The following is a 25197-nucleotide window of genomic DNA, read 5'->3' as shown; positions in this document are numbered from 1 at the left end:
GGCAATTTAGCGTGACCAATCCACCTACGCTGCACTTCTTTTGGGTTGTGGGGGCGAAACCCACGCAAACACCGGGACAATGTGCAAACGCCACATGGACAGTGAACCAGAGCCGGGATCGAACCTGGGATCTCGGCGCCGTGAGGCTGCAGTGCTAACCACTGTGCCATCGTGCTGTCCGTAGAAAGCTGTTCTGTATCCAATCCCACTGCTGAGAAACTTTCCAGTTTCAGGACTGCATCAGGTATCAGTCCCAGCCTGGATTCCAAATATTTTCCAGCGTCCGCCATTCCCAACTCACGGTCTCCCAGAGGCAGGGAAAACACTGCTCTTAGAGCACAAAAGCAAGATGGTTATGGTGCACCTTTATAAAACACTTTATAAAATTCATTTTTTATGGGATGTGGGCATTGCTGGCTCGGCCAGCATTTGTTGCCCATCCCTAACTGTCCTTGAGAAGGTGGTGGTGAGTTGTCTTCTTGAACTGCTGCAGTCCATGTGGTGTAGGTACACAAGCTGTGATATAAGGGAGGGAGTTCCAGGATTTTGACCCAGCGACAGTGAAGGAATGGTGATATATTTCCAAGTCAGTTGGTGAGTGACTTGGAGGAGAACTTTCAAGTGGTGGTGTTCCCAGGTATGCTGCCCTTGTCCTTCTAGATGGCAGTGTTCATGCCCTAAGGAGCCTTGGTATGTTCCTGCAGTGCATCTTGTAGGTGGGACACACGGTACACACCCTCTGGTTTACAATCTTTTACTTACCTCTCCAAAGGTGCGTTGGTGGTGGAGGGAGTGAATATTTGGGGAAGGGGTGCCAATCAAACGGACTGCTTTGTCCTGGATGATGTTGAGCTTCTTGAGTGTTGTGGAGCTGCACTCATCAAGGCAAGTGGGGAACTCCTCACTTGTGCCTTGTAGGTGGTGGACAGGCTTTGGGGAGTCAGGAGGTGAATTGCTCGCCACAGGATTCCTAGCCTCTGACCAGTTCTCGTAGCCACAGTATTGATATGGCTAGTCCAGTTCAATTTCTGGTGAATGGTAACCCCCAGGATGTTGATAGTGGGGATTCAGTGATGGTAATTCAGTGATGAATGTCAAGGGGCGATGGTTTCATTCTCTCTTATTGGAGTTGGCCATTGTCTTGCACTTTTCTATAATGTTCTATGTGTGGCATGAATGTAACTTGCCACTTGTCAACCCAAGCCTGGATATTGTCCAAGTCTTGTTGTATTTGCGCGTGGACTGCTTCAGTGTCTGAGAAGTCACGCATGGTGCTGATCATTGTGCAATCATCAGCAAATCTGATGATCAGCCCCCAACTATCTGACCTTATGTTGGAAGGAAGGTCATTAATGAAGCAGCTGAAGATAGTTGGGCCTAGAACACAACCCTGAGGAACCTCTGCAGTGATGTCCTGGGACTGAGATGACTGACCTCCAACAACCACAACTATCTTCCTTTGTGCTGGATATGAATCCAATCACTGGAGAGTTTTCGTCCTGATTGCCATTAACTCCAGTTTTGCTCGGGCTCCTTGATGCCATGCTCGGTCAAATGTTGCCTTGAAGTCAAGGGCAGTCACTCTCACCGCACCTCAGGAGTTCAGCTCTTTAGTCCATTTCTGAACCAAGGCTGTAATGAAGTCAGGAGCTGAGTGACTCTGGCAGTACCCAAATTGAGAGCAATAAGCACGTCATTGCTAAGTAAATGCTGCTTGAAAGCGCTGTTGATGACCCATTCAATCACTCTTCTGATGATTGAGAGTAGACTGATGGGGCGGTAATTGGCTGGGTTGTATTTGCCTGTTTCTTGTGTAAAAGACTCACCTGGGCAATTTTCCACATTGCCGAATAGATACCAGTGTTGTAGCTGTACTGGAACAGCTTGGCTAGGGGTGCGGCCCGTTCTGGAGCACAAGTCTTCAGTACATTGCCGGAATATTGTCAGGGCCCATAGCATTTGCAGTATCCAGTGTCTTCAGCTGTTTCTTGATATCACATGGAGTGAATCATATTGGCTGAAGACTGACATCTGTGATGCTGGGGACCTCCAGAGGAGACCGAGATGGATCATCCACTTGGCATTTCTGGCTGAAGATTGTTGTGAATGCCTCAGCCTGGTCTTTTGCATAGGTGCGCTGGGTTCCTCCATCATTGAGGATAGCAATATTTGTGGAGGCTCCTCCTCCAGGGAGTGGCTTAATTATTCAACATCATTCACGACTGGATGTGACAAGACTGCAGGTCTGTTAGTTGTGGAATCACTTAGCTCTGTCTATCACTTGCTGCTTATGTTGTTTGATATGCATGTAGTCCTATTTTGTAGCGTCATCAGGGTGACACCTCATTTTTCGGTACGATTGGTGATGCTCCTAGCATGACCTCCTGCACCCTTCACTGAACCAGGGTTGATCACCTGGCTTGGTGGTAATGGTAGAGTGGGGAATATGCTGGGCCAGGTTGGTGAGGCTAAGGTCTAGTATGTTTTTCCCTCTTTGTTAGTTCCCTCACTAACTGTTGCAGATCCAGTCTAGCAGTCATGTCCCTTAGTACTCGGCCAGCTAGTAGTGATGTTACCGAGTAACTCTTGGTGATGGACATTGATGTCCCCTACCCAGAATACATTTTGTGCCCTGCCACCCTTAGTGCTTTCTCCAAGTGGTGTTCACATGGACCACTACTGATTCATCAGCTGACGATGGACGGAATGTGGTAATCCGCAGGTTTTCTTGTCTTTGGGCTTGAAGCCATGAACCTCATGGGGTCCGGAGTCGAAGTTGAGGACTCCCAGGGCAACTCCCTTCTGACTGTATACCACTGTGCCGCTGCCACCTCTGCTGAATCTGTCCTATGGGACAGGACATCCCCAGGGATGCTGATAGTGTTATCTGTAAGGTATAATTCCATGAGTGGGACAATGTCAGGCTGTTGCTTGACTAGTCTGCGAGACAGCTCTCCCAATTTTAAGACACGTCCCCATGGTGATAGCTGTGCACTGGCTCAGCCTCAATTAGAAAGGTTGAGAAAAGATTTGACAATGATTTTCAAAAGCATGAGGGGTCTAGACACTGTTGATAAAGAGAAACTGTTCCCATTGGCAGATGGGTCAAGATCCAGAGAACACTGATTTAAGGGACGGAATCTTCATATCTGGGTCGAAGACCCATAAGGGACGGGGAGTGTTTCCTGTTGTGGGGACAGATGGGAAACCACATCCTATCTTCCATCCCTGACATAATTGATCATGCATCCAAAGGTTTTGCGCTGACTTTGTGGCGGGACGGGCTTGATGGCAGGTGGAACAACGTTATATCCCCGTACCATACTTAAAAGGCGCCCAACATCATGAACCCACCGTTGAAGAAAGACAATAGACCTCCTGAAGAAAGAAGATGGACCTCCTAGAATGCAATGAAGCTGGAAGATCCATCTGATAATGTTCACCCCACTCACTGCTGTGGTGTTCCAAGACTGCTGGCAGCCTCCATCCCAAACACTGGAGCAAGTCTCAAGTCTCCTAAGTCCCGACTTTTACATGCCACGTTGGTCCAGACCAGGCATTGTCAAACTCGGGGACGCGACCAGCGGGTGGGTCGCGGGCGGGTGTCGTGAGGGTTGCAGAGCTGTCCATCGCGGCGCTCCCGATCGAAGATCTGCGCGCAACAGCTGCAGCAGCCGGCTGTTAATAATGCCGGCTACAAGCGGCCTTCAAAATGGCCACGAACGTGTAAAAAAAATGCGACCGCACTGCGCATGCGTGCCAGATCATCGACGTGCATGCGCAAAACTATGCACATGTGCGCCAATGATCGGGCATGCATGCGCAGCGCAGTTGCTTTTGTTTTTAAATGGTCGCAGCTTTTTGTTTTACAAGTTCGGGGGGGTTTTATTCATTTATTTTATTCATTTCATTTTTATTTCTTTCATTTATTTTACTTTTATTTTTTTTTACAAGTTCGGGGGAGTTCTTTTTGATAAAATTTTACAGGAGAAAAATGCAGAACTTTGGACGGATGGAGACTCCATACTTTCCGACACCAGAAGGCTTCACCTTCATCCAACAGGTTCCATTGGATGAGCGTGTACGAGGGTCAAAGGGACCCAAAACCATTTCCTCCATTTTTGTCAGCAGCAAACAAGGTAAAAGAAAATGGTGGGTCGCGCAGGTCGGCCGAGTTGGGTCCCGAAGGGTGGCTGGTTGGTAAAAATGGGTCTCCGGAAAAAAGTTTGAAGAACACTGGTCCAGACCTATTCCGGATTGTTGTGTTTTCTGCTGCTGCCCCCCCACCCCATTGATCCTACTGGCGGGGGCTTAGGAGAATTTTGCCCAAGGTGTTTGGCAAAAAGAAAAGCAGTGACATGAGTAAAAATCTATTTACACAGTTAGTGCTCATGATCTGGAATGTATTGCCTGAGAAATGTGGTGGAGGCAGATACAATCATAGCTTTGATAAGGGAATTGAATAATTTTATGAAGAGAAAAACAAGTTGGGATACAGGGAAGTGGGGCCAGCAGAGAGCCGACAAAGAATCAAAGTGTCAAATGTGCTGCAGCCATTCTATGCTTCAACAATTCTAAAGGCTAAATATTATAAGAGGTCATAGAACTCCGTAATGGGCACTGCTAGGAATGCAAGCTGTCTCATGAGGAAGCTCGATGGCGCCTGGACCTGGCGTTTTGATGGGGAGGGATTGAGGAGGAGGGGGAGAGGTGTGAGTTTGGAGACATGGGGGGGATACAAAGCTGGGGGGGATACAAAGCTGAGGGGTATAATTTCAGGGGGACTGCTCTGATTCACAAAGGGCACCCCTCCAAAAGACATGCCCTCACCTTTCCCATTAACTGGCCTCTTAAGGACCTCAATCGGCCAAGAGCCTTACCCATCCCTGTACTACGTGGACAAGGTCAGGGGTTGGCGGGAAGGCTACCCACCCACCATATTTGATGTGCAATTTCCCTCCACCCCCACCACTAAAAACATGCCTGGCATGAAATCCAGCACTAAACTGCTTATTTTTTCGCATAAGTTATATTCCTACTACATGTGAAACATTAATTCTCTCCATAAATGCTGTTTCCTGTTTAATTTTTACAACAGAATTAAAACCCATGTTTAATTGCATATCTGAAGGGACTTCCAGTGGCGATATATAGGAAGAGGTCACACGTTGGCTAGCACCCTCTGGAGTCTGCTGTTTTTGGTCTTTTTCGCCCGATCTTTGGGGAGAGTTTGTATGGAAACTCGTCCCAATTGAGAATTGATTCTTAAAGGAGTTGATTCTTAAAGGATATCTAAGAACTAAAGAAAGAATATTGGGAATGAAGGTGCGAACGCTAGTCCGCCGACAGAGTACGGAGTGCATTGGAGGGAAGATGGTGGAGGCAAACTCTCCGGGTGGGGCCGCTCCTATTACGGTGGATACGTTGGTGGAGGTGATGCCGGGTGAACTTGAGCGGCAGTTCAGCAAACATTTTGAATGGCATGGGAGGGAGATCTTTGATAGTCTCAAGCAGTCGGTGGAAGGCTCATTGGCCCCGATAAAGGAGGCATTTGGAAGGTCGTTGGAGACGATGTGGGAGCATGGTGAGGTGTTGAAGGGGGTGCAGGAAACACTGTTGCGGCATAGTGATCAGCTTGCTTTGCTGGAAGTTGAGCTGCTGAAGGTGGAGGACAGAAACATGGGCCTGAGAGTGAAGGTCAAGGACCTGAAAAACAGGTTACGGCGGCAGAATGTAAGGAACGTGGGGTACCTGAGGGAGTGGTGGGCCCCGAGGCTGCGGAATGCTTTTCAACTATGTTTACGAAGCTGTTGGGGGAGGGAGGCGACATCCCCTCCCCTTTCGAGCTAAATAGGGCCCATTGGTCACTCCAGCCGATGCCATGGGTGAACGAGCCACCAAGAGCTGTGATAGTCTGCTTTCACAGCTACCAAATGACGGAGAAGGTGATGCGATGGGAAAGCAAAACCGTGACGCAAGGTGGGAAGGTAGGGGTATTCGACATACCAGGATGTCACGGGGGAGCTGTTAAGAAGGTGGGTGGCCTTCAACAGGGCGTAGGCAGCACCTTGCAAGAGCGGAGTGCATTTTGGAGTGGTCGACTTGGGGACTCTGGCAGCCTGCTAGTAAACTTAAGTTTGCTCATGAATAGGATCGTGCGTAGGAGGTGCGAATGGTGTGGGGATGGGGATAGTGGAGAAAAGTGTTGGTTCAAGAGGAAGTGGCTGGGGCTTTTCAGGGAAAGGAGAGGGGGCTGGGGTAGCTTGCTGACGGTGACGAAGCGTTGTTTTTTGTCCCATCCGATGGGTGGGGCTTGCTGCCAGCTTGGGCGGGCGCTGGATTTTGGAAAATGTTGTGGGGATGGGAGCATCCCCCATGGGGGTGATGGCTGAGTCGAGAGGGTGGGGTGAATCACCCCGATCTGTTTAGTGACATGGAATGTGCGGAAGCTTGGGAGCCTGGTAAAACGGGTGAGAGTTTCTGCTCACTTGGAGAGGCTGAGGACCGATGTGGTGCTGTTGCTAGTGACTCACTTGCAGGTGAAGGATCGGGTAAGGTTCCATAAGGGTTGGAGAAGCCAGATATTTCACTCAAGCTTTGATAGTAGGGCTGGGGTAGCAATCCTGATCAATAAAAGAGTCCGATTTTAGATGCAGAAAGTGGTGGCAGATCAAGGGTGTTGAAGGGCAAGATGTTGATTTTGGCAAATATATGGGCGGCACGGTAGCACAGTGGTTAGCACTGTTGCTTCACAGCACCAGGGTCCAAGGTTCGATTCCTGGCTTGGTCACTGTGTGCGGAGTCTGCACGTTCTCCCCGTGTCTGCAGGGGTTTCCTCCGGGTGCTCCAGTTTCCTCCCACAAATCCCGAAAGATACGCTGTTAGGTAATTTGGACACTCTGAATTCTCCCTCTGTGTACCCAAACAGACGACTAGGGGCTTTTCACAGTAACTTCATTGCAGTAAGCCTATTTGTGACAATAAAGATTATTATTATATACTCTCCAAATTGGGATGATGTCAATAATGAAGAGGTTGGATACGCACCAGTTGAATTTGTGGAGAGACTGGAACATAGTCTTGGATCCGAAGGTGGACTGTTCCAAGCAGAAGTCGTTGTCCCTTTCGGGGGGGGGATGCAAATGTGCTGGTGGCGGTTATGAGAGAGATGGGGGTGGGGGGAGCAGATCCGTGGCAGTTTCTGCACCCGGGGGGGGGGCAGGGAATTCTCCTTCTTTCAGGAGTGCATAAGGCCTACTTGCGTACCCATTTATTTATTACTGGGAGGTCTCTGTTGCCAGGGTGTAGGAAGTGGAATATTCGGCGATTGTTATCTCGGATCACACCCCGCACTTGGTGGATGCGGTGTTGGAGAGGGGACCGAGGCAGTTTAGATGTGGGGCTGTTAGCAAATTTGGGGTTTTGCATGATGGTGGCAAGAGCGATTGATGAATATGTAGGGTTTAATAATGTGGAGATCTCGCCTTCGGTGCTGTGGGGAGTCTTGAAGGCGATGGTGAGAGGTGGGATAATTTCACATAAGGCACAGTTCATTAGGGCGGCTAGGGAGGAACGCCAGCGATTGATGGATGAAATTTTGGAGTTGGATGGTAGGACCCCACTCCAGAGCCCCTGGCCACCAGGAAGAAACTGCAGACGCAGTTGAATCTGCTGTCCACAGATAAGTGAGTACGTCAGCTGTGGGCAGCAAAGGGGTCGGTGTATGAATATGGGGAGAACGTCAGTCACTTGTTGGCTGGCCAGCTGAGGCGGCAGACAGTCTGCCAAGCGATCATTCAGCTGTGGGATATGGGAGATGGACTGGTGGCTGCACTGGACAAGGTGAATGGGGCATTTTATGAAAGGTTGTTTAGGTCTGAGCCACCAGAGTATGAGTCAGACATAGGGGAGTTTCTGGGGGGGTTGGAGTGTCCCATATTGGAGGAGGATGATCGGGAATGGTTAGAGGATCAGCTACTGGAGGAAATTCAGAAGACAATAGGGAGATGTTGCAACGATTTGGGTCTCTCTCTGGGGATAAGCTAAATTTGGAGAAAAGAGAGTGTTTTCGGTTACCGCACCGGGGAAGGGAGCTAATCTGGGGTGTTGCTATTCCATTTGACGGGCGCCCACTTTAGGTACTTAAGGGTGCAAGCTCGAGATTGGGCCTGGCTTCATAAATTAAATTTTACGAGCCTGGTGAGTAGGATTAAGGACAATCTATAGGGATGGGATAGCCTTCTTTTATCTTTAGCAGGCCGAGTTCAATCTATGAAGATGAACATTCTACCAGTTTTTGTTTTTATTCCAATATCTACCGGTCTTTTTTACCAGAAACGTTTTTTATGGGGATGGAGGGATTGATCTCGTCCATCATTTTGGCGGGCAAGATAGCCAGGATTCGGAAAACAGTCCTGCAGAGGGACCAGCAGTTAGGGGTTTGGTATTTCCGAACCTGATATATTACTATTGGGCTGCAAATGCGGAGTCGGTGTTGGGCTGGTGCGGGGACCAGGAGGCAGTTTGGGCAAAGGCGGGGTCAGGTTCATGTAGGGGGTCAGGGCTGCGGGCATTGGCGATGGCCTCACTTCTATTCTCTCCAGGGAAATGCTTAGGTAACCCAGTGGTGGCCGCTACATTGAAAATATGGAGACAATTTCGGCAGCACTTTAATTTGGGAACGGTGTCGAAGATGGTGCCAATTTGTGCTAACTACATATTCGAACTGGCAAGATTGGATGCCAGGTTTAGAGGCTGGGAGGACCAGGGGGTGGAAAGAATGAGGGATTTGTTTCTGGGGAGGAGGTTCACAAGTTTGGAGGAGCTGTCAGAGAAGCTTGGGCTTTTGCAGTCAGAAAACTTAGGTATCTGCAGGTCCGTGATTTTGCGAGGAAGGTCTTGTCATCTTTTCCGGTAGCGCCGCCATTGTCGCTGTTGGAAAGAGTTTTGATGCTTGCGGGGATGGAGGAGGGGATACTTCTGCAATTTATGGAAGATCTTGGTAGAGGATACTGCATCCCTGGAGGGGATTAAAGCCAAGTGGGAAGAGGAGTTGGGGGCGGAATTGGAGAAGGGGGTGTGGGGTGAATCCCTGCGAAGGGTAAACGCCACTTTGTTGAGCGAGAGACCTGGGCTTATACGCTAAAGGTTGCCCACTGGGCGCATTTAACAAGGTCTAAATGAGTCATTTGTTTGAGGGGGTGGCGAATAAGTGTGAAAGCAGTGGGAGGGGCCTTGTAAACCATGTGCAGATATTGTGTGTGTGTCCTGAGCTGGTGAGATTCTGGATCTCCTTCTTCAGCACCATGTCGGCAACTCTACAAATGGAATTGGAGTCTAGTCCCCTCGCGGCCATATTTGGGGTGTTGGGCCGGCCAAAGTTGTAGGCGAATATGGGGGCGGATATCTTAGCCTTCGCCTCGCTGGTCGCTCGCAGGCGCATTCTGTTGGAGTAGAGGTCAGCTTCTCCACCCAATGTCTCAGTATGGCTGGGGGATCTTATGGAGTTTCTGCACCTTGAGAAAATTAAGTACACCGTAAGGGGAGCAATTGAAGGGTTCTACAAAAGATGGCAGTGGGGGGAAAGAGGTCTGGGGGTGGTGAGGGTGTTGTTATTTGGGTTTGTTTTTCACTTAACAAAATGTGTTTAATAAAAATATTTATTAAATTGCATATCTGAAGTACAAGTTGTTGCCTTTCCATTTTGAGCAGTGGACACATTTAATGTCAACAAGTCTAGAAGCAGGGGGTCCAAGACACTGCCCCATCCTTGTACTTTTAAAATCAAATCAAAACCCATTGAATGGAATTGACTTTTTCGACCAGGGAAGAAATTTAAGAAAGTTGACTGCTTCAAACATAAAGAAAATAAAAGAAATAGCCACTCTCAAAATAGCTTGAATAGTCTTTCCACTCCCCAGGCACTGTTGTTATATAATGATTGCATGGCCAGTTTCATCCACCCAGGTAGTTTAAACACCACCAATATGTTCAATTCTCACAAATCATTCAAATGCTTCAAAGCAAACATGGAAGCATTGAACAATTCAGTACAATTAAACAAGCACACACAATTTATTTTAAAATTGGATTAGAATTTCTTCTAATCAACAATTTATATACATTCATGCCTAAATCCAGCTACATTTACATATAGTCAAGCATAATTATTAATTTCAGAGTCCAAAGGTAGAACCATCTTATTTTCCTTACCTTTCTGTGTTGGGCCAAAGTGATCTGATGCAGGAGATGGAGGCGGAGAGGGTGGTAGGTTGGCTGAGTCCTCCACTGCATTGAAAAAAATGAAGTACAGCAGTTTAATGGGAGCCCAGCAATAATTTGAATACTACTGATTCTTCGAACCACGTGCCAAAACGCTTCAGTAGTAGGCTTTGTCAGAACCACCATGAAGTGAGGTAGAAAATCACAGTACCCCAGATGTTGGAAAGGTGTGCTACAGGGCTAAACATTGTTAGTGACGATGAAGACTCACCACTGGGACAGAAAGCAGGAGCCAACTTTACTTCAGCTATTAGCTAGACACTGAAGTGGCATTTACTCCCTGCCAGCTAATTAAGACGCTGCAGCCTGGGACACCCTCCGATTAAGGCTTCCTGTCACCCCAATCAGAGGGTCACCAGTTCAGCAGAGCCATTGCTGGTGGAGGCAATTGCTGAGGTTGGTGTACTAGTGTCATAGAATCATAGAATTTACAGTGCAGAAGGAGGCCATTTGGCCCATCGAGGCTGCACCGGCCCTTACAAAGAGCACCCTACTGAAGCCCACTTATCTCCCCTATCCCCATAATCCAGTAACCCCCACTGAACATATTTTGGACACTAAGGGCAATTTAGCATGGCCAATCATAGAACATAGAACAATACAGCGCAGTACAGGCTCTCCGGCCCACGATGTTGCACCGAAACGGAAGTCATCTAACCTACACTATGCCATTATCATCCATATGCTTATCCAATAAACTTTTAAATGCCCTCAATGTTGGCGAGTTCACTACTGTTGCAGGTAGGGCATTCCACGGCCTCACCACTCTTTGCATAAAGAACCTACCTCTGACCTCTGTCCTATATCTATTACCCCTCAGTTTAAAGCTATGTCCCCTCGTGCTAGCCATTTCCATCCGCGGGAGAAGGCTCTCACTGTCCACCCTATCTAACCCCCTGATCATTTTGTATGCCTCTATTAAGTCTCCTCTTAACCTTCTTCTCTCTAACGAAAACAACCTCAAGTCCATCAGCCTTTCCTCATAAGATTTTCCTTCCATACCAGGCAACATCCTGGTAAATCTCCTCTGCACCCGCTCCAAAGCATCCACGTCCTTCCTATAATGCGGTGACCAGAACTGTATGCAATACTCCAAATGCGGCCTTACCAGAGTTTTGTACAGCTGCAACATGACCTCATGACTCCGGAACTCAATCCCTCTACCAATAAAGGCCAACACTCCATCGGCCTTCTTCACAACCCTATCAACCTGGGTGGCAACTTTCAGGGATCTATGTACATGGACACCGAGATCCCTCTGCTGCTCATCCACACTTCCAAGAACTTTACCATTAGCCAAATATTCCGCATTCCTGTTATTTCTTCCAAAGTGAATCACCTCACACTTCTCTACATTAAACTCCATTTGCCACCTCTCAGCCCAGCTCTGCAGCTTATCTATGTCCCTCTGTAACCGTCTACATCCTTCCGCACTGTCGACAACACCACCGACTTTAGTGTCGTCTGCAAATTTACTCACCCACCCTTCTGCGCCCTCCTCTAGGTCGTTGATAAAAATGACAAACAGCAACGGCCCCAGAACAGATCCTTGTGGTACGCCACTTGTAACTGAACTCCATTCTGAACATTTCCCATCAACCACCACCCTTTGTCTTCTTTCAGCTAGCCAATTTCTGATCCACATCTCTAAATCACCCTCAATCCCCAGCCTCCGTATTTTCTGCAATAGCCTACCGTGGGGAACCTTATCAAACGCTTTACTGAAATCCATATACACCACATCAACTGCTCTACCCTCGTCTACCTGTTCAGTCACCTTCTCAAATCCACCTAACCCGCACTCCTTTGGACTGTGGGAGGAAACCGGAGCAACCGAAGGAAACCCACGCAGGCACGGGGAGATCTGCAGACTCCGCACAGACAGTGACCCAGCCGGGAATCGAACCTGGGACCCTGGAGTTGTGAAGCAACTGTGCTAACCACTATGCTACCATTCTGCCCAGCGTCAACAGCATGACAACCTCAATGGCAAGTCAATTCAGTTGGGGGAAGCAAGGTCCCAGTGGCTGTTCGAGGTTCACGGAGCACTGGCAAGGCACGGGGTGCCCAGCCCACTAATAAGCCACCAGGGTTCACTTGGGATATTCTCATTTGGAGGGGGAAAATAGTCCTCAATTCACCAATTAAGTGGCTCAACCGACCACCTGAGTCGCCAAGCCTCCTGCCACTGGCAATATGTCATGGCAGTGGGAAAGCGTTGAGATTGTTTCCCTCTGCCATTTTACCAGCCCTCCCATCTGCCAGCTTGCCGTCAATGGACTGGGAAAATTCAGCCCAGATGTTCTACTGAACCTGAAATGCTACTTGTTTCTCTCGTCACAGATGCTGCCAGAGATTTTTCTAGTTTTATTTTATGACGCGAGGTACTATGAAATCACTGAGAAAAAGAAAATAATAATGTCCATATATTATTCAACTAAAAAAATCCTTGGGGGAAATAGCCATTCCCTGGTTCATTTCCCATGGCAATGCCTTGACCAATCAGAATTTGACTTGCCCGGTTTGAATTGAAACAACAGCTTGGCAGTTAATTGTTCCCTTAGTTTGGAAGATCAAGATCTAGAATCAGTGTGGGTAGCCAAGAAATAGCAAGGGGCAGCAAACTTTGGTAGGAGTTGTTTATGGATCACCAAATAGTGATGGCAATGTATGGCACGGTATAAATCAGGAAATCAGAGGTGCATGTAACATGAATAATACAATAATTATGGGAGACTTCAATCTACACACAGGGCAGCAAAGGTGAACCAAGAAGTCGATGAAGATAAAATAGAAGATGAAATAAAACTAGTGAGGAACATAAAAATAGACCGTGAAGGCTCCTACAGGTGTGTAAAAAGGAAAATGTTTGTAAAGACAGAGAATGGAGAATTCATAATGGGTAATAGGAATTGGCAGAGAAATTAAATGAATACTTTGTCTATCTTCAAGGAGGAATATACAAAACAGCTCCCTGAAATATTGGGGAACCAAGGGGCTAATGAGATTGAGAACTTGAAATAAAAAAGTATTACTGGATAAATTAATGGGACTGAAAGTTGATAAGTCACTTGGGCCTGATTATCTACATCCCAGAGTGTTGAATGAGGTCGCTTTAGAGATAGAGGATGCACTGGTAATTCTGTTTCAAAATTCTGGATTTTGGAATGATGCCTGCAGATTGGAAGGCAACACTATTTAAGGTACTTGTTAGCCTGACATCAGTAGAAAATGCTAGAATCTATTCTGTGATAACTGGGCACCTAGAAAATAATAGTGAGATTGGGCAGTGTCAAAGTGGATTTATGAAAAGGAAATTAGAATTGGAGTTTGAGAAGGATGTTACTCGCAGAATAGATTTTTAAAAAATTTATAGAGTAGCCAATTATTTTTGTTCTTTTTCCAATTAAGGGGCAATTTAGCATGGCCAATTCACCTAACCAGCACATCTTTGGGTTGTGGCGGTGAAACCCACACAGACATGGGGAGAATGTGCAAACTCCACACGGACAGTGACCCAGGGCCAGGATTCGAACCCGGGTCCTTACCGCTGCAGTCCCAGTGCTAACCACTGTGCCACATGCCGCCCTTCTAGCAGAATAGATAAGGGAGAACGAGTGAATGTGGTCAATTCGGATTATCAGATAAGGTCCCACATGGGCCGTTAACAAGATTAGACCTTTTGGAATTGGGGGAAATATACTGCATGGATTGAGGATTCATGGACTATGTTCAAAGCAGAGGTCAATGGATTTCTAAATGAAATGAAATGAAATGAAAATCGCTTATTGTCACAAGTAGGCTTCAAATGAAGTTACTGTGAAAAGCCCCTAGTCGCCACATTCCGGTGCCTGTTCGGGGAGGCTGGTATGGGAATTGAACCGTGCTGCTGGCCTGCCTTGGCCTGCTTTCAAAGCCAGCGATTTAGCCCTGTGCTAAATCATCATGGGATTCCAGAATAGTGCAGCAAGATGGCGTTGAGGAACAAGATCAGCTTGAGGGGCCGAATGGCCTAATCTTGCTCCCAGGTTTAGATATTCTCTGGTGCATTTTGCACGGTAATACCTCGACCAATCAAGGATAATTTCCAAGACATCAGCATCCTCTTTGCATGCAGCATAAATTGGTGTTCCCTTTGAGATTTGGTATTCTTGTTTTTGCTCTGATGAGTGCAAGATGAAAAGCTTCAACAGCATGTCTCCTTTTCCAGCAGTACTCATGTTCTGCAAGTGATGATTACTATGGAATTACTCAAGGCTGGTATATTTGCAGGCGGGGATGGGAATAAAATTGGTAAACTTTGTTGTTCTGCTCATCAGCTGCTCACAGCTTCTTTTATTGAAACTTTAATTGACTGTTTGATTAACACTTCTATAGGTTTGCAGGAACATCAGGGTCGGAATTCTCCGTTGGCCGACGCCGAAATAGCAAAACTCAATTGGTGGAGAATCGGTTCCGATGCCGAAATCTTGGCAGGCATCGATTTGGCGCTAAATCGCAATTCTTCATCACCTCGACAGCAGTGTCAATGCGTACCAGAACACACGCACAGTAAACACCGCTTGCATTTAATTAGCGGGCCCGACGCAGTATTCTCTGTGGTCTCCATGATTCGCTGCCTCTGATGGGCCGAGTTCCCGAGTTCACTTGTGTTTTTGAAAATCGTGAAACCAGTGTTGTGCTGATGAGAGAGAGGGGGAGAGAGAGGTAGGACACATAGAGGCACCACTGTGGGCTGCCGGGCTGGATACTGGCCGGGCTGACTGGGGTGGCAGGGCAGAAAGTGCATCAGAGGAGCGTGCAGCAGCGGAGCGTGCTGTAGAGGAACAGGAGGCAGCTGCCCAGGATGGAAAGCGAGTCACCCAACAGGTCGAGGAGGAGGAGGTGCCAAGGAACCACAACATGAGGCCTCATGTGTACCGGCACTGCCTGTCATTCGAGGACCTGGTGGACTGGACATACCATCGGGGACACCGGCTGAGTAGAGAGACAGTGCGATATATTTGCCAGATGATGGCACACCTGGCACCGTGGGGGTATTGGGGAGTCACCTGCTCCCGTGGCCATCAATGTGCGGTTTTCACTGAACGTTTACACGACGGAGTCCTTCCAGGCGCCGAGTAGGGAGTTGTCTGGGATCTCAGACTTCAGTGCACAGGTGCATCTGCGCCATCACAGAGGCCCTATATGCCCAGGCGGCTCAATACATCCACTTCAATGTGGACTGAGCCCACCAGGCTACCCGGGCGGTGGAGTTTGCCACCATCGATGACATGCCCCGGGTCAAGGGGATAATCGACATGCTGCATGTCCCCCCTACAAGCACCTGCAGATGACATGCCACTCTGCACAAACTGAAAGGGGTTCCACTCAATGAACGTGCAGCTGATATGTGACCATCATATGAGGAGGATGCGGGGGAAAGATAGGGAATGAAACAAAAGGAGTAAGGGTAGCAGTTTGATGGAGGAAAATATGTCAATGTTGGAAAATGCAAACATCTAGCTCTGCCTTAAAAACATGCACCGGCATTGCTTCCACTGACTTTTGAGGAAAAGAGTTCCAAAGATTCATGACCCTCAGAAAAAATTATTTTCATCTCGGTCTTAAGTGAACGGCCTCTTATTTTCAAACAATGACCCCAGTTCTCCCATAAAAGGAAATATCCTCTCCACATTAATTCTATCGAGTCACCTCTTCCTCTTCTAAACTCCAGTGGATATAGGCCGAGCCTGTCCAACCATTCCTCACAATAATACCGGTCATTCCTGGTATTAGTTTAATAAACCTTCTCTGAACTGCTTCCAGCACATTTACTTATTTCTTTAAAAAAGGAGAATACTGTCAACAGTATTCCAGTTGTGGTATCACCATTGCTCTGTATAACTGAAGCAAAACTTCTCTACATTTGTGATCAATTCTCCTCATAATAAACAATAATATTCGAATCAGAATCCCCACAGTGCAGTCTGCACCGTTCCAGTTCTATTAGCTTTCTTAATTACTTGCTGTTTCTGCATACCATATTCATCCACTAGAACACCAGATCCTTTTGAATCTCTGAGCTCTGCAATATCTCACCACTTAGATAATAAGTATTCTTTCTGCCAAAATTCCACATAATGCTAAATTCCCAGATTTTCGCCCACTCACTTAACCTAACTATGTCCCTTTGTAGCCTCTTTGCATCACCTTCACAACTTACTTTCCTACCTATCTTTGTGTCATCAGCAAATTTGACAATCATACTTTCAGTCCCTTAATCCAAATAATTTATATAAATTGTAAAAGGTTGAGGCCCCAGCACCGATCCCTGTGGCACACCACTCGTTACATCCTGCCAACCAGAAAAAGGCTCATTTATGGCTAACTTACGTTTCTTGTTCGCCAGTCAATCTTCAATCCATCTTACCCCTGCACCATGAACTTTTATTTTCCACAATAACTTTTGATGTGACACCTTATCAAATGCCTTTTGGAAATCTAACTACAGTACATCCACCAGTTCCTCTTGATTGGATTCTTCAAAGAATTTCAAAAAATTGGTTAAACACGATTTCCCTTTCTTTAAACCATGTTGACTTTGTCCGATTGCCGTGAATTTTTCTAAGTGCCCTGATAACATATTTAATAATACCCTCTCACATTTTCCCCATGACACATGTTAAGCTAGCTGGCCTAGAGGTTTCTGTTTTCCCCCCCGTTACACTGCCAGACTCAGCACAAATTAACCTGCTTGCCAGGATATTGGTCCTAACTCAGTTCTATTGTGACCATTCATTTACTACAGATTTCTGTTTGTTCAGAACTGGTCATAATGTCCGGTAAATTTGGAGCCATTTCTTCTGCGAGGAGTCTCTAACCTGATATATTGTTCCATTTGTATTCTCTTTTAAAAAAAAATGTATTTTATTACAAATGTCATGAGAATGTCGCTTTCAGAAATATTCAAGTGGGAGAGGTAAAGGTGATCTGATGGAAGATAATAAGGAGAGTGCATCTCAGACTAAGAAAGAAATCCAGGAGGGTGGAAAGGAAATGAAAAGTTTCAAATGTTTTCACTGTAATAAACTAGGTCATGTAAAGTCACAGTGTTGGTGGTTGAAGAAAAGCACTGGGAAGGCTGATGTGGTAAAACAGGATAAGACAGTGGGGTTTGTTAAAGTGGGAAAGGAGAGCCCAAGTGAAGCGAAGGAGATGCAAAAGATTGTACAGCCTGATCGAGAGGTGATTGATAAGATGGTGCCAAATGTCTTCAAAGAATATACTTGTGGGGGTAAAGTTTACTCATGTGTATCAGGAGGAGCAGGTAAAGAAGTCACAATTTTAAGAGATCCGGGAGCTAGTCAATCTTTAATGGTACGAGATGAGGAATTATGTAGTTTGGGAAGAAGGTTGTCAGAAAAGGTGGTAATATGTGGAATTCAGGGTGAGAGGAGTAGCGTTCCATTATATAAGATAAGTTTGGAAAGCCCAGTGAAGAGTGGTGAAGTGGCAGTAGCAGTAATAGAGAAACTATCTTGTCCATGAATACAGTTAATCTTGGGTCATGATATAGCTGGATCGCAAGTGGGAGTGATGCCTACTGTGGTTGGTAAGCCAGTGGAAAATCAGACAATTGAAATGTTGAAGGACGAATATACTGGAATTTTTCCGGATTGTGTAGTAACAAGGTCGCAAAGTCACAGGTTAAGACAAGAGGAGAAAACGAAGAGTGAAGATGAAGTCGAAGTGCAATTATCAGAAACGATTTTTGATCAGGTGGTTGAAAAAGAACACGGACAGGTGGAGGATGAGGCGGATATTTTGAGTTCAGGAAAATTGGTGGAGTTACAACAGAAAGATATAAAAATAAAACGGATGTATCAGAAAGCATATACGGAAGAAGAATATACCAGAATGCTATTACAGTAAAAGTGGTGTCTTGATGAGAAAATGGAGACCTTCACATATGCAGGCGGATGAAAAGTGGGCTGAATTTCATCAAGCAGTATTGCCGGCAGGGTATATAAAGGAGGTGTTGCGAGTTGCAAACGAGGTACCCGTGGGAGGTCATTTGGGAATAATGAAAACGCAAGTGAAAATCCAGAAACATTTTTATTAGCCTGGATTACATAAAGATGTAGTTAAATTTTGTCAATCATGTCACACATGTCAAGTGATAGGGAAACCTTAAACGGTGATAAAACCAGTGCCCCCTTAATACCCATTCCAGCATTTGAGGAACCTTTTACAAGGGTCCTAACTGATTGCGTAGGACCGCTTCCTAAAGCGAAAAGTGGGAATCAATATCTTTTGACTATAATGGATGTGTCTCCTAGGTTTCCAGAGGCCATTCCAGTACGTAATATTACAGCTAAAAAGATTGTGGAGGAATTACTTAAATTCTTTACGAGATATGGACTACCCACAGAAATACAATCGGATCAAGGATCAAATTTTACCTCAAAGTTATTCAAAGAGGTTATGGATAGCTTACGAATAAAACAATTTAAATCAACTGCTTACCATCCAGAATCGCAGGGAGCGTTAGAAAGGTGGCATCAGACATTAAAGACAATGTTGAGGGCTTATTGTCAAGATTATCCAGAGGATTGGGATAAAGGAATTCCATTCGTACTGTTTGCAATTAGGGATGCACCTAATGGGTCAACCAAATGTAGTCCTTTTGAAATAATTTTTGGTCATGAGGTAAGAGGACCACTTAAATTGATCAAGGAAAAATTGGTGGGTGAGAAATCGGAAATTACATTATTGGATTACGTGTCAAATTTTAGTGAATGATTAAATAGAGCAAGTGAATTGGCTAGACAACATTTGAAAGTTGCACAAAATGTGAGGAAACGGGTCGCGGACAAGAAATCCAAAGTTCGTAGTTTTGCCAGTGGAGATAACGTTTCAGTTTTGTTACCAGTGGTAGGTGAACCTTTAAAAGCTAGGTTTTGTGGACCTTATCAGATTGAAATGAAATTAAGTGAGGTGAATTATGTGGTAAAAACACCAGATAGAAGGAAGACTCACCGAGTGTGTCATGTGAATATGCTTAAAAGGTACTTTGAAAGGGAAGGAGAGAAAAGGGAAGAGGTTTTAATGATTCTAACTCAAAGTGATGAACCAAATCCAGATGACTATGAATTTGACATATCTCAAATTAAATTGGAAAATGAGGATATTCTTAAAAATTGGGATAAATTGTTGAGTTACCTTCCAGAGGAAAAGGGAACTGACCTGAAGGAGTTATTGATGTCACATGGGCAAGTTTGTGGCGATAAATTGGAGAAGTACTAAAATAGCTGTACATGATGTAGATGTGGGAAATGCTGTTCCAATCAAACAACATCCATGCAGACTTAACCCTTTAAAATTGGAACAGGTTAACAAAGAGATTGAGAGTATGCTTAAAGATGGCATAATTGAAGTGGGTTGCAGCCAATGGAGCTCACCCATAGTGATGGTACCTAAACCAGACGGTACCCAAATGTTGTGTGTGGAGTATAGAAAGGTTAATGCAGTTACAAGAACGGACTCTTATCCTACCCCACGTTTGGAGGATTGCATTGAGAAAGTGGGACAATCAGCTTTTATTTCCAAATTGGATTTACTTAAAGGTTACTGGTAGGTACCTTTATCCGAAAGGGCGAAGGAGATTTCAGCTTTTGTGACTCCAGATGGTATATACCAATTCAAAGTTATACCATTTGGCATGAAAAACGCCCCAGCCACATTGCAACGGTTAACTAACAACATTGTTTCAGGATTACCCAATTGTGCGATCTACATCGACGATCTGGTAATTTTCAGTCAGACATGGAAAAAACAGTTAAAACCTCTGATGGAGTTATTCAATCGACTTCAGGAGGCGGGTTTGGTGATAAATCTAGCCAAAAGTGAATTTGGAAAAGCCCAAGTCACTTTTCTTGAGGAGTTTGAGATACCCTCAAGACGAAGGGAAATAATGTGATTTCTTGGCATGAGTGGTTTTGATTGAACATTGGTGAAAAATGTTTGTAGCGTGGTTGCTCCACTGATGGACTTGCTCAAGAAGCGTAACAAATTCCAGTGGACAGCGGAGTGCCAACAGGCATTTGACTGCCTGAAAGCTATGATAACCAATGCTCCTGTGTTGGAGAATTGCAAGGGACTCTGTGATCAGATTGAACTAAAGTATCTGACTTTAAAGAGAAATGCCGAGGCGTAGAGAGCAATGGACGGATCGTGCAGAGACCTCCTTGTTCAAAGGGACTGTTAATCGAGAAGGATTTCAGTTGGAGGAAGAAGAAAAAACAAGAAATGGACTATATTATTATACCTGTTTGCGTGTGTTGTTTTTTGAAAAGAAAAAGTATATTTATTGTGTGCATTTCTTAAAGAATGGTGAAAAGGTGAAAAATGAAACCATCTTGAAGTTGATGGTTTATTTTTTTTTCTTGGGGAGGTGTCATGAGAATGTTGCTTTAAGAAATGTTTGGCTGCTCATGTTACTGCAGTGATGTGAGAGAATGGGTGGAGCTGAGCTCTGGCTCTGCTTTTTAGTTTCACTTTGAGAAAAGCTTGGGTGTGTCTGTGTCTTTTTCGTTTTTCAGTGTGTTGCAGATGAAGTCAACCAAAGCAGCTGTACTGCTGGTCTCTCTCTGCCATGAAGGACTATCTCTTAATCATTTAGTGAATTCAGAATTATAAATGTTTTCAGTATTGAATGTAAACTCTGATGTGCTCTTGGTTAAAGGTTTGTTAAGTCTTTTGGGTGTAAAAGGACAGCATACGGGTTACTTAGTGTTGTATTCTTTGGGGGTTATCTTTGAATTAATGGTTGCTAAGATATTCACGGTTTGTTTTAAAAAGGTTAACTTGAGTTCATAGAATAAACATTGTTTTGCTTTAAAAAAGAACTTTTCCATTTCTGCTGTACACACCTGTAGAGTAGACCGTGTGCTCCTCATACCACAATCTACTAAAAGTTGTGGGTCAGGTGAACTCCATGATACACTTTGGGGTTCTCTAAACCCTGGCCCATAACACAAACATATATCAAAGTAGGTTACAGCAAATAAACACCCCTGGAAACATAGTTCCCAACAATCAACCAGTCTATACCGATTTTTTCCCTTTTTCACCCTCCCCCCTTCCCCCACCCCCACGATGAACAGCTCCTCAAACACGGTCACAAACATCCCCCACCTTTTCTCAAACTCCCCTGCTGAGCCCCTTAACTCATACATTATCTTCTCCAACCGCTGGAAGTCGTACAGGTCACCCAACCATGCCGCTACCCCCGGTGGCGATGACAACCGCCACTCCAGCAAAATTTGGCGGCATACAATCAGAGAGGCGAAGGCCACGACATCGGCCTTCCTCCTCTCCATGAGCTCCGGATTCTCTGAAACTTCAAATATCACCACCAAAGGGTCTGGGTCCACCTCCTTCTCCACTACCCTGGCTAAGACTGCGAACACTCCCACCCAGAATCTTCCCAATTTTTCACAACCCCAAAACATGTGCGTGTGATTTGCTGGCCCCCATCCACACCTCTCACACTCATCTGCTACTCCCTGAAAGAACCCACTCATTCTTGCCCGAGTCATGTGCACCACCTTAAACTGTATCTGTAACTGTAATGCTGCCATCACCATAGCCCTCAAACTAGACCCCTTACAAGATTCCTCCTCCATCCTAACCCAGTTGACCCCTTCTCCTTCCCACCACTGCTGCACCTGGTCCACATTCGCCGCCCAATAATAATGAAGCAAGTTCAGCATCGCCAACTCCCCCTGCTGCCTCTGCCTCTGTAGCAGGGTCCTCCCCACCTTCGGCACTTTGGTATAAAGATCGGGAGCCTGAAAGATAAACAAGAACCATGGCAGAATATTCATTTTCACCACTTGGACCCTCCCCGCCAACGTTAAGTGCAGTGTATCCCACCTCCTAAGGTCCTCCCTGGCCTCCTCCACCAGCTTCGTCACGTTCCACGTATGGAGCCCCGTTTATTCCCTCGCTACCTGAATCCCCAAGTACCTAAACCTATCCCTCGCTACCATAAATGGCAACCCTCCTAAATTAGCCCGCTGTCCCAGCTCATTCACTGGGAATACCTCGCTTTTCCCTACATTCCATTTGTATTCTCATTAGCGTGTGGCTCTAGGGGGAATCCAGAGCTCACTCTCTTAAGTCTTGCTTCTTCCCTTCCAGCTTAAATTCTGACTTGCAATACTTCAGTCCTCTTCATTTCAATGTATTTAGCTACAAGATCTTTTAAAGGCCATATTTTGCCAATAACTATTTGTCTCCTAGCTTTCAATTTTGTAACTGCATATTTAGGGCGGGATTCTCTGGCTGTGTCCGCCCGGCGACCAGAGAATCCCACCCGAAGTCAATAGACTTCTTGATTTTCTGCGTCTCGCCTGTGGCATTCTTGCGGAGGGCGGGTCGGAAGAATCCAGGCCTTAAGTGCCATTTTGCTACATTATGACTTAAAGCAAAATTTTATACATGAGTGGTTCGATGATGTATCAGTTTGCTTTTCATTTCTCTCTTACTACATATGAAAACTACTCAAAAATAATTTCATATTTAGTCATTATATAATCTCTGCATTATTGGACCACATGATTTCCATTTATCAGCCACTGGTTATAGAGCACATTGGGCGCGATACTCCACTCCCGCGCCGGTTGGGAGAATCGCCTGGGCCGCCAAATTTTCCCGCGACGCCGGTCCGACGCCCTCCCGCGATTCTCCCAAGCGGTGGGAACGGCCCCGTCGTGTTACGCGTGGCGCAGGCCGGAGAGTCGCCCGAGACACCCAAAATGGCGATTCTCCGTCACCCCTGCTATTCTCAGGCCCGGATGGGCCGAGCGGCCAGGCCAAAACGGCGGGTTCCTCCCGGCGCCGTCCACACCTGGTCGCTGCCGTCGGGAACAGCGCGGGAACGCTGGGGGGGGGGGGGCAGGGGGGATCCTGCACCGGGGGGTACCTCAAATGGGGTCTGGCCCGCGATCGGTCCCCACTGATTGTCGGGCCGTCCTCTCTGAAGGAGGACCTACTTTGTTCCGCAGCCCCGCAAGATCCGTCTGCCATCTTCTTGCAGGGCGGACTCGGAGAGGACGGCAACCACGCATGCGCATGCGTGGGTGACGCCAGTTATGCGGCGCCGGCCGCATCATGTATGCGGCGCCACCTTTACGCGGCGACAAGGCCTGGCGCGTGTAAATTACGCGGCCCCGCTCCTAGCCCATTATCGGGCCCTGAATCGGTCGGGATAGGGGCCGTTTCGCGCCGTCGTGAACCTCGACGGAGTTCACAACGGCGTGGGCACTTCGGCGCGGGAGTGGAGAATCCCGCCCATTGTATTTTCTAAGATAAAAAGGATAACTTTTTCATGGGGTGTGGGCATCACTGGCAAGGCCAGCATTTGTTACCCATCCCTAATTGTCCTCTGAACTGAGCGGCTATACTGGGCTATTTCAATGAACCTTGGGTCTGGAGTCACATGTAGTCCAGACTGGGATTTCCTGCCCTTAAGGATATTAATGAACCAGATGGGTCTTTAAAACAATCGATGATAGATTCCTGGTTACTGTTACTGAGACAAGCTTTATATCTCAGATTTATTAATTTAGTTTAAATTCCACTCGCCACCATGATGGGATTTGAACCCATGTCCCCGATGCCGGAGTCTCTGAAGAAGAGTCATTCGGACTCAAAGCATTGGCTCTGTTTTTCTCTCCATAGATGCTGCCAGATCCACTGAGTTTATCCAGCATTTTCTGTTTTTAGCTCTGGATTATTGGTCCAGTGACATTACCACTACACGACCATCTTCCTCAATACTACCTTCAGAGCAACAAATTTAAAGACAGACTATAATGTTGATGTCCTTTATCACCAAACTAGACAGTCAGATAAGTAGATTAACCAGCTCAATGAATTCTTCTTCATTCTCAGACTAAAGCATTATCTACACACTATTCCAGTTTGTTCTGAGGAAACACATTCCTATTATGAAAAATATTCAACTTATCTGTAGCGATTCTGATACACAATCTGCAGATCCAAGGTGCTGCCCCATCTCAATTCAACTGCTGCTGAAATCCTCATCCACAGCCATTGTTACTTTAAACCTAAATATTCCAATGGGTCTCCAAGCCAACCTTTCATCCCTCATCCCCCCCACAAACTTGAGCTCACCCAGGACAACGTTCATTTCCTAACGTACACAGTCCCATACACCCATCATCCCTGTGCTCATTGATGTACACTGGCTCCCAGTCCTGCAAGCCTCAAGTTTAAAATCCATCGGCGGGATTCTCTGTTGGTGGGATCCTCTGCCCTGTCGGCAGCGCACCCACGCCCGCATGCTTCACGACAGCAAGGGGTGGCCCACAATGGGAAACCCCATTGGCCGGTTGCAGAAACGGGGAATCCCACTGCCGGCTGGGGTTCATCGCGCAGGAAAACAGGGCTGACGGGATGGAGAATCCCGCACCACGGGCAAAATTCTCCGGAAACGGCGCGATGTCCGCCGACTGGCGCCCCAAACGGCGCAAATCAGTCGGGCATCGCGCCGCCCCAAAGGTGCGGAATGCTCCGCATCTTTGGGGGCCGAGCCCCAACCTTAAGGGGCTAGGTTGGCGCCGGACGAATTTCCACCCCGCCAGCTGGCGGAAAAGGCCTTTGGTGCCCCGCCAGCTGGCGCGGAAATGACATCTCCGGGCGGCGCATGCGCGGGAGCGTCAGCGGCCGCTGACGGCATTCCCGCGCATGCGCAGTGGAGGGAGTCTCTTCTGCCTCCGCCATGGTGGAGACCGTGGCAGAGGCGGAAGGGAAAGAGTGCACCCACGGCACAGGCCCGCCCGCGGATCGGTGGGCCCCGATCGCCCAGGACCCCGGAGCCCGCCTGCGCCGCCTTGTCCCGCCGGT

General features: G+C 46.7%; 1 protein-coding gene across 30 annotated transcripts in view; it reads right to left on the bottom strand.

Annotated features, from left to right (window-relative positions):
- The window catches only part of map2 (microtubule-associated protein 2), a 448598-nt gene that overhangs the window by 55770 nt on the left and 367631 nt on the right, over positions 1–25197 (bottom strand). For all 30 annotated transcript variants that reach the window (XM_072480099.1, XM_072480193.1, XM_072480089.1 and 27 more), the window contains one exon: positions 10213–10287. In XM_072480099.1, the coding sequence (XP_072336200.1) occupies positions 10213–10287 (75 nt within the window). The remainder of the gene's footprint in view (positions 1–10212; positions 10288–25197) is intronic.

Source organism: Scyliorhinus torazame, chromosome 2, assembly GCF_047496885.1.
Source record: "Scyliorhinus torazame isolate Kashiwa2021f chromosome 2, sScyTor2.1, whole genome shotgun sequence".
NCBI lineage: Eukaryota > Metazoa > Chordata > Chondrichthyes > Carcharhiniformes > Scyliorhinidae > Scyliorhinus > Scyliorhinus torazame.
Note: the sequence above shows the minus strand (reverse complement) of the source record. Positions and strands in the feature narration are given on the sequence as shown.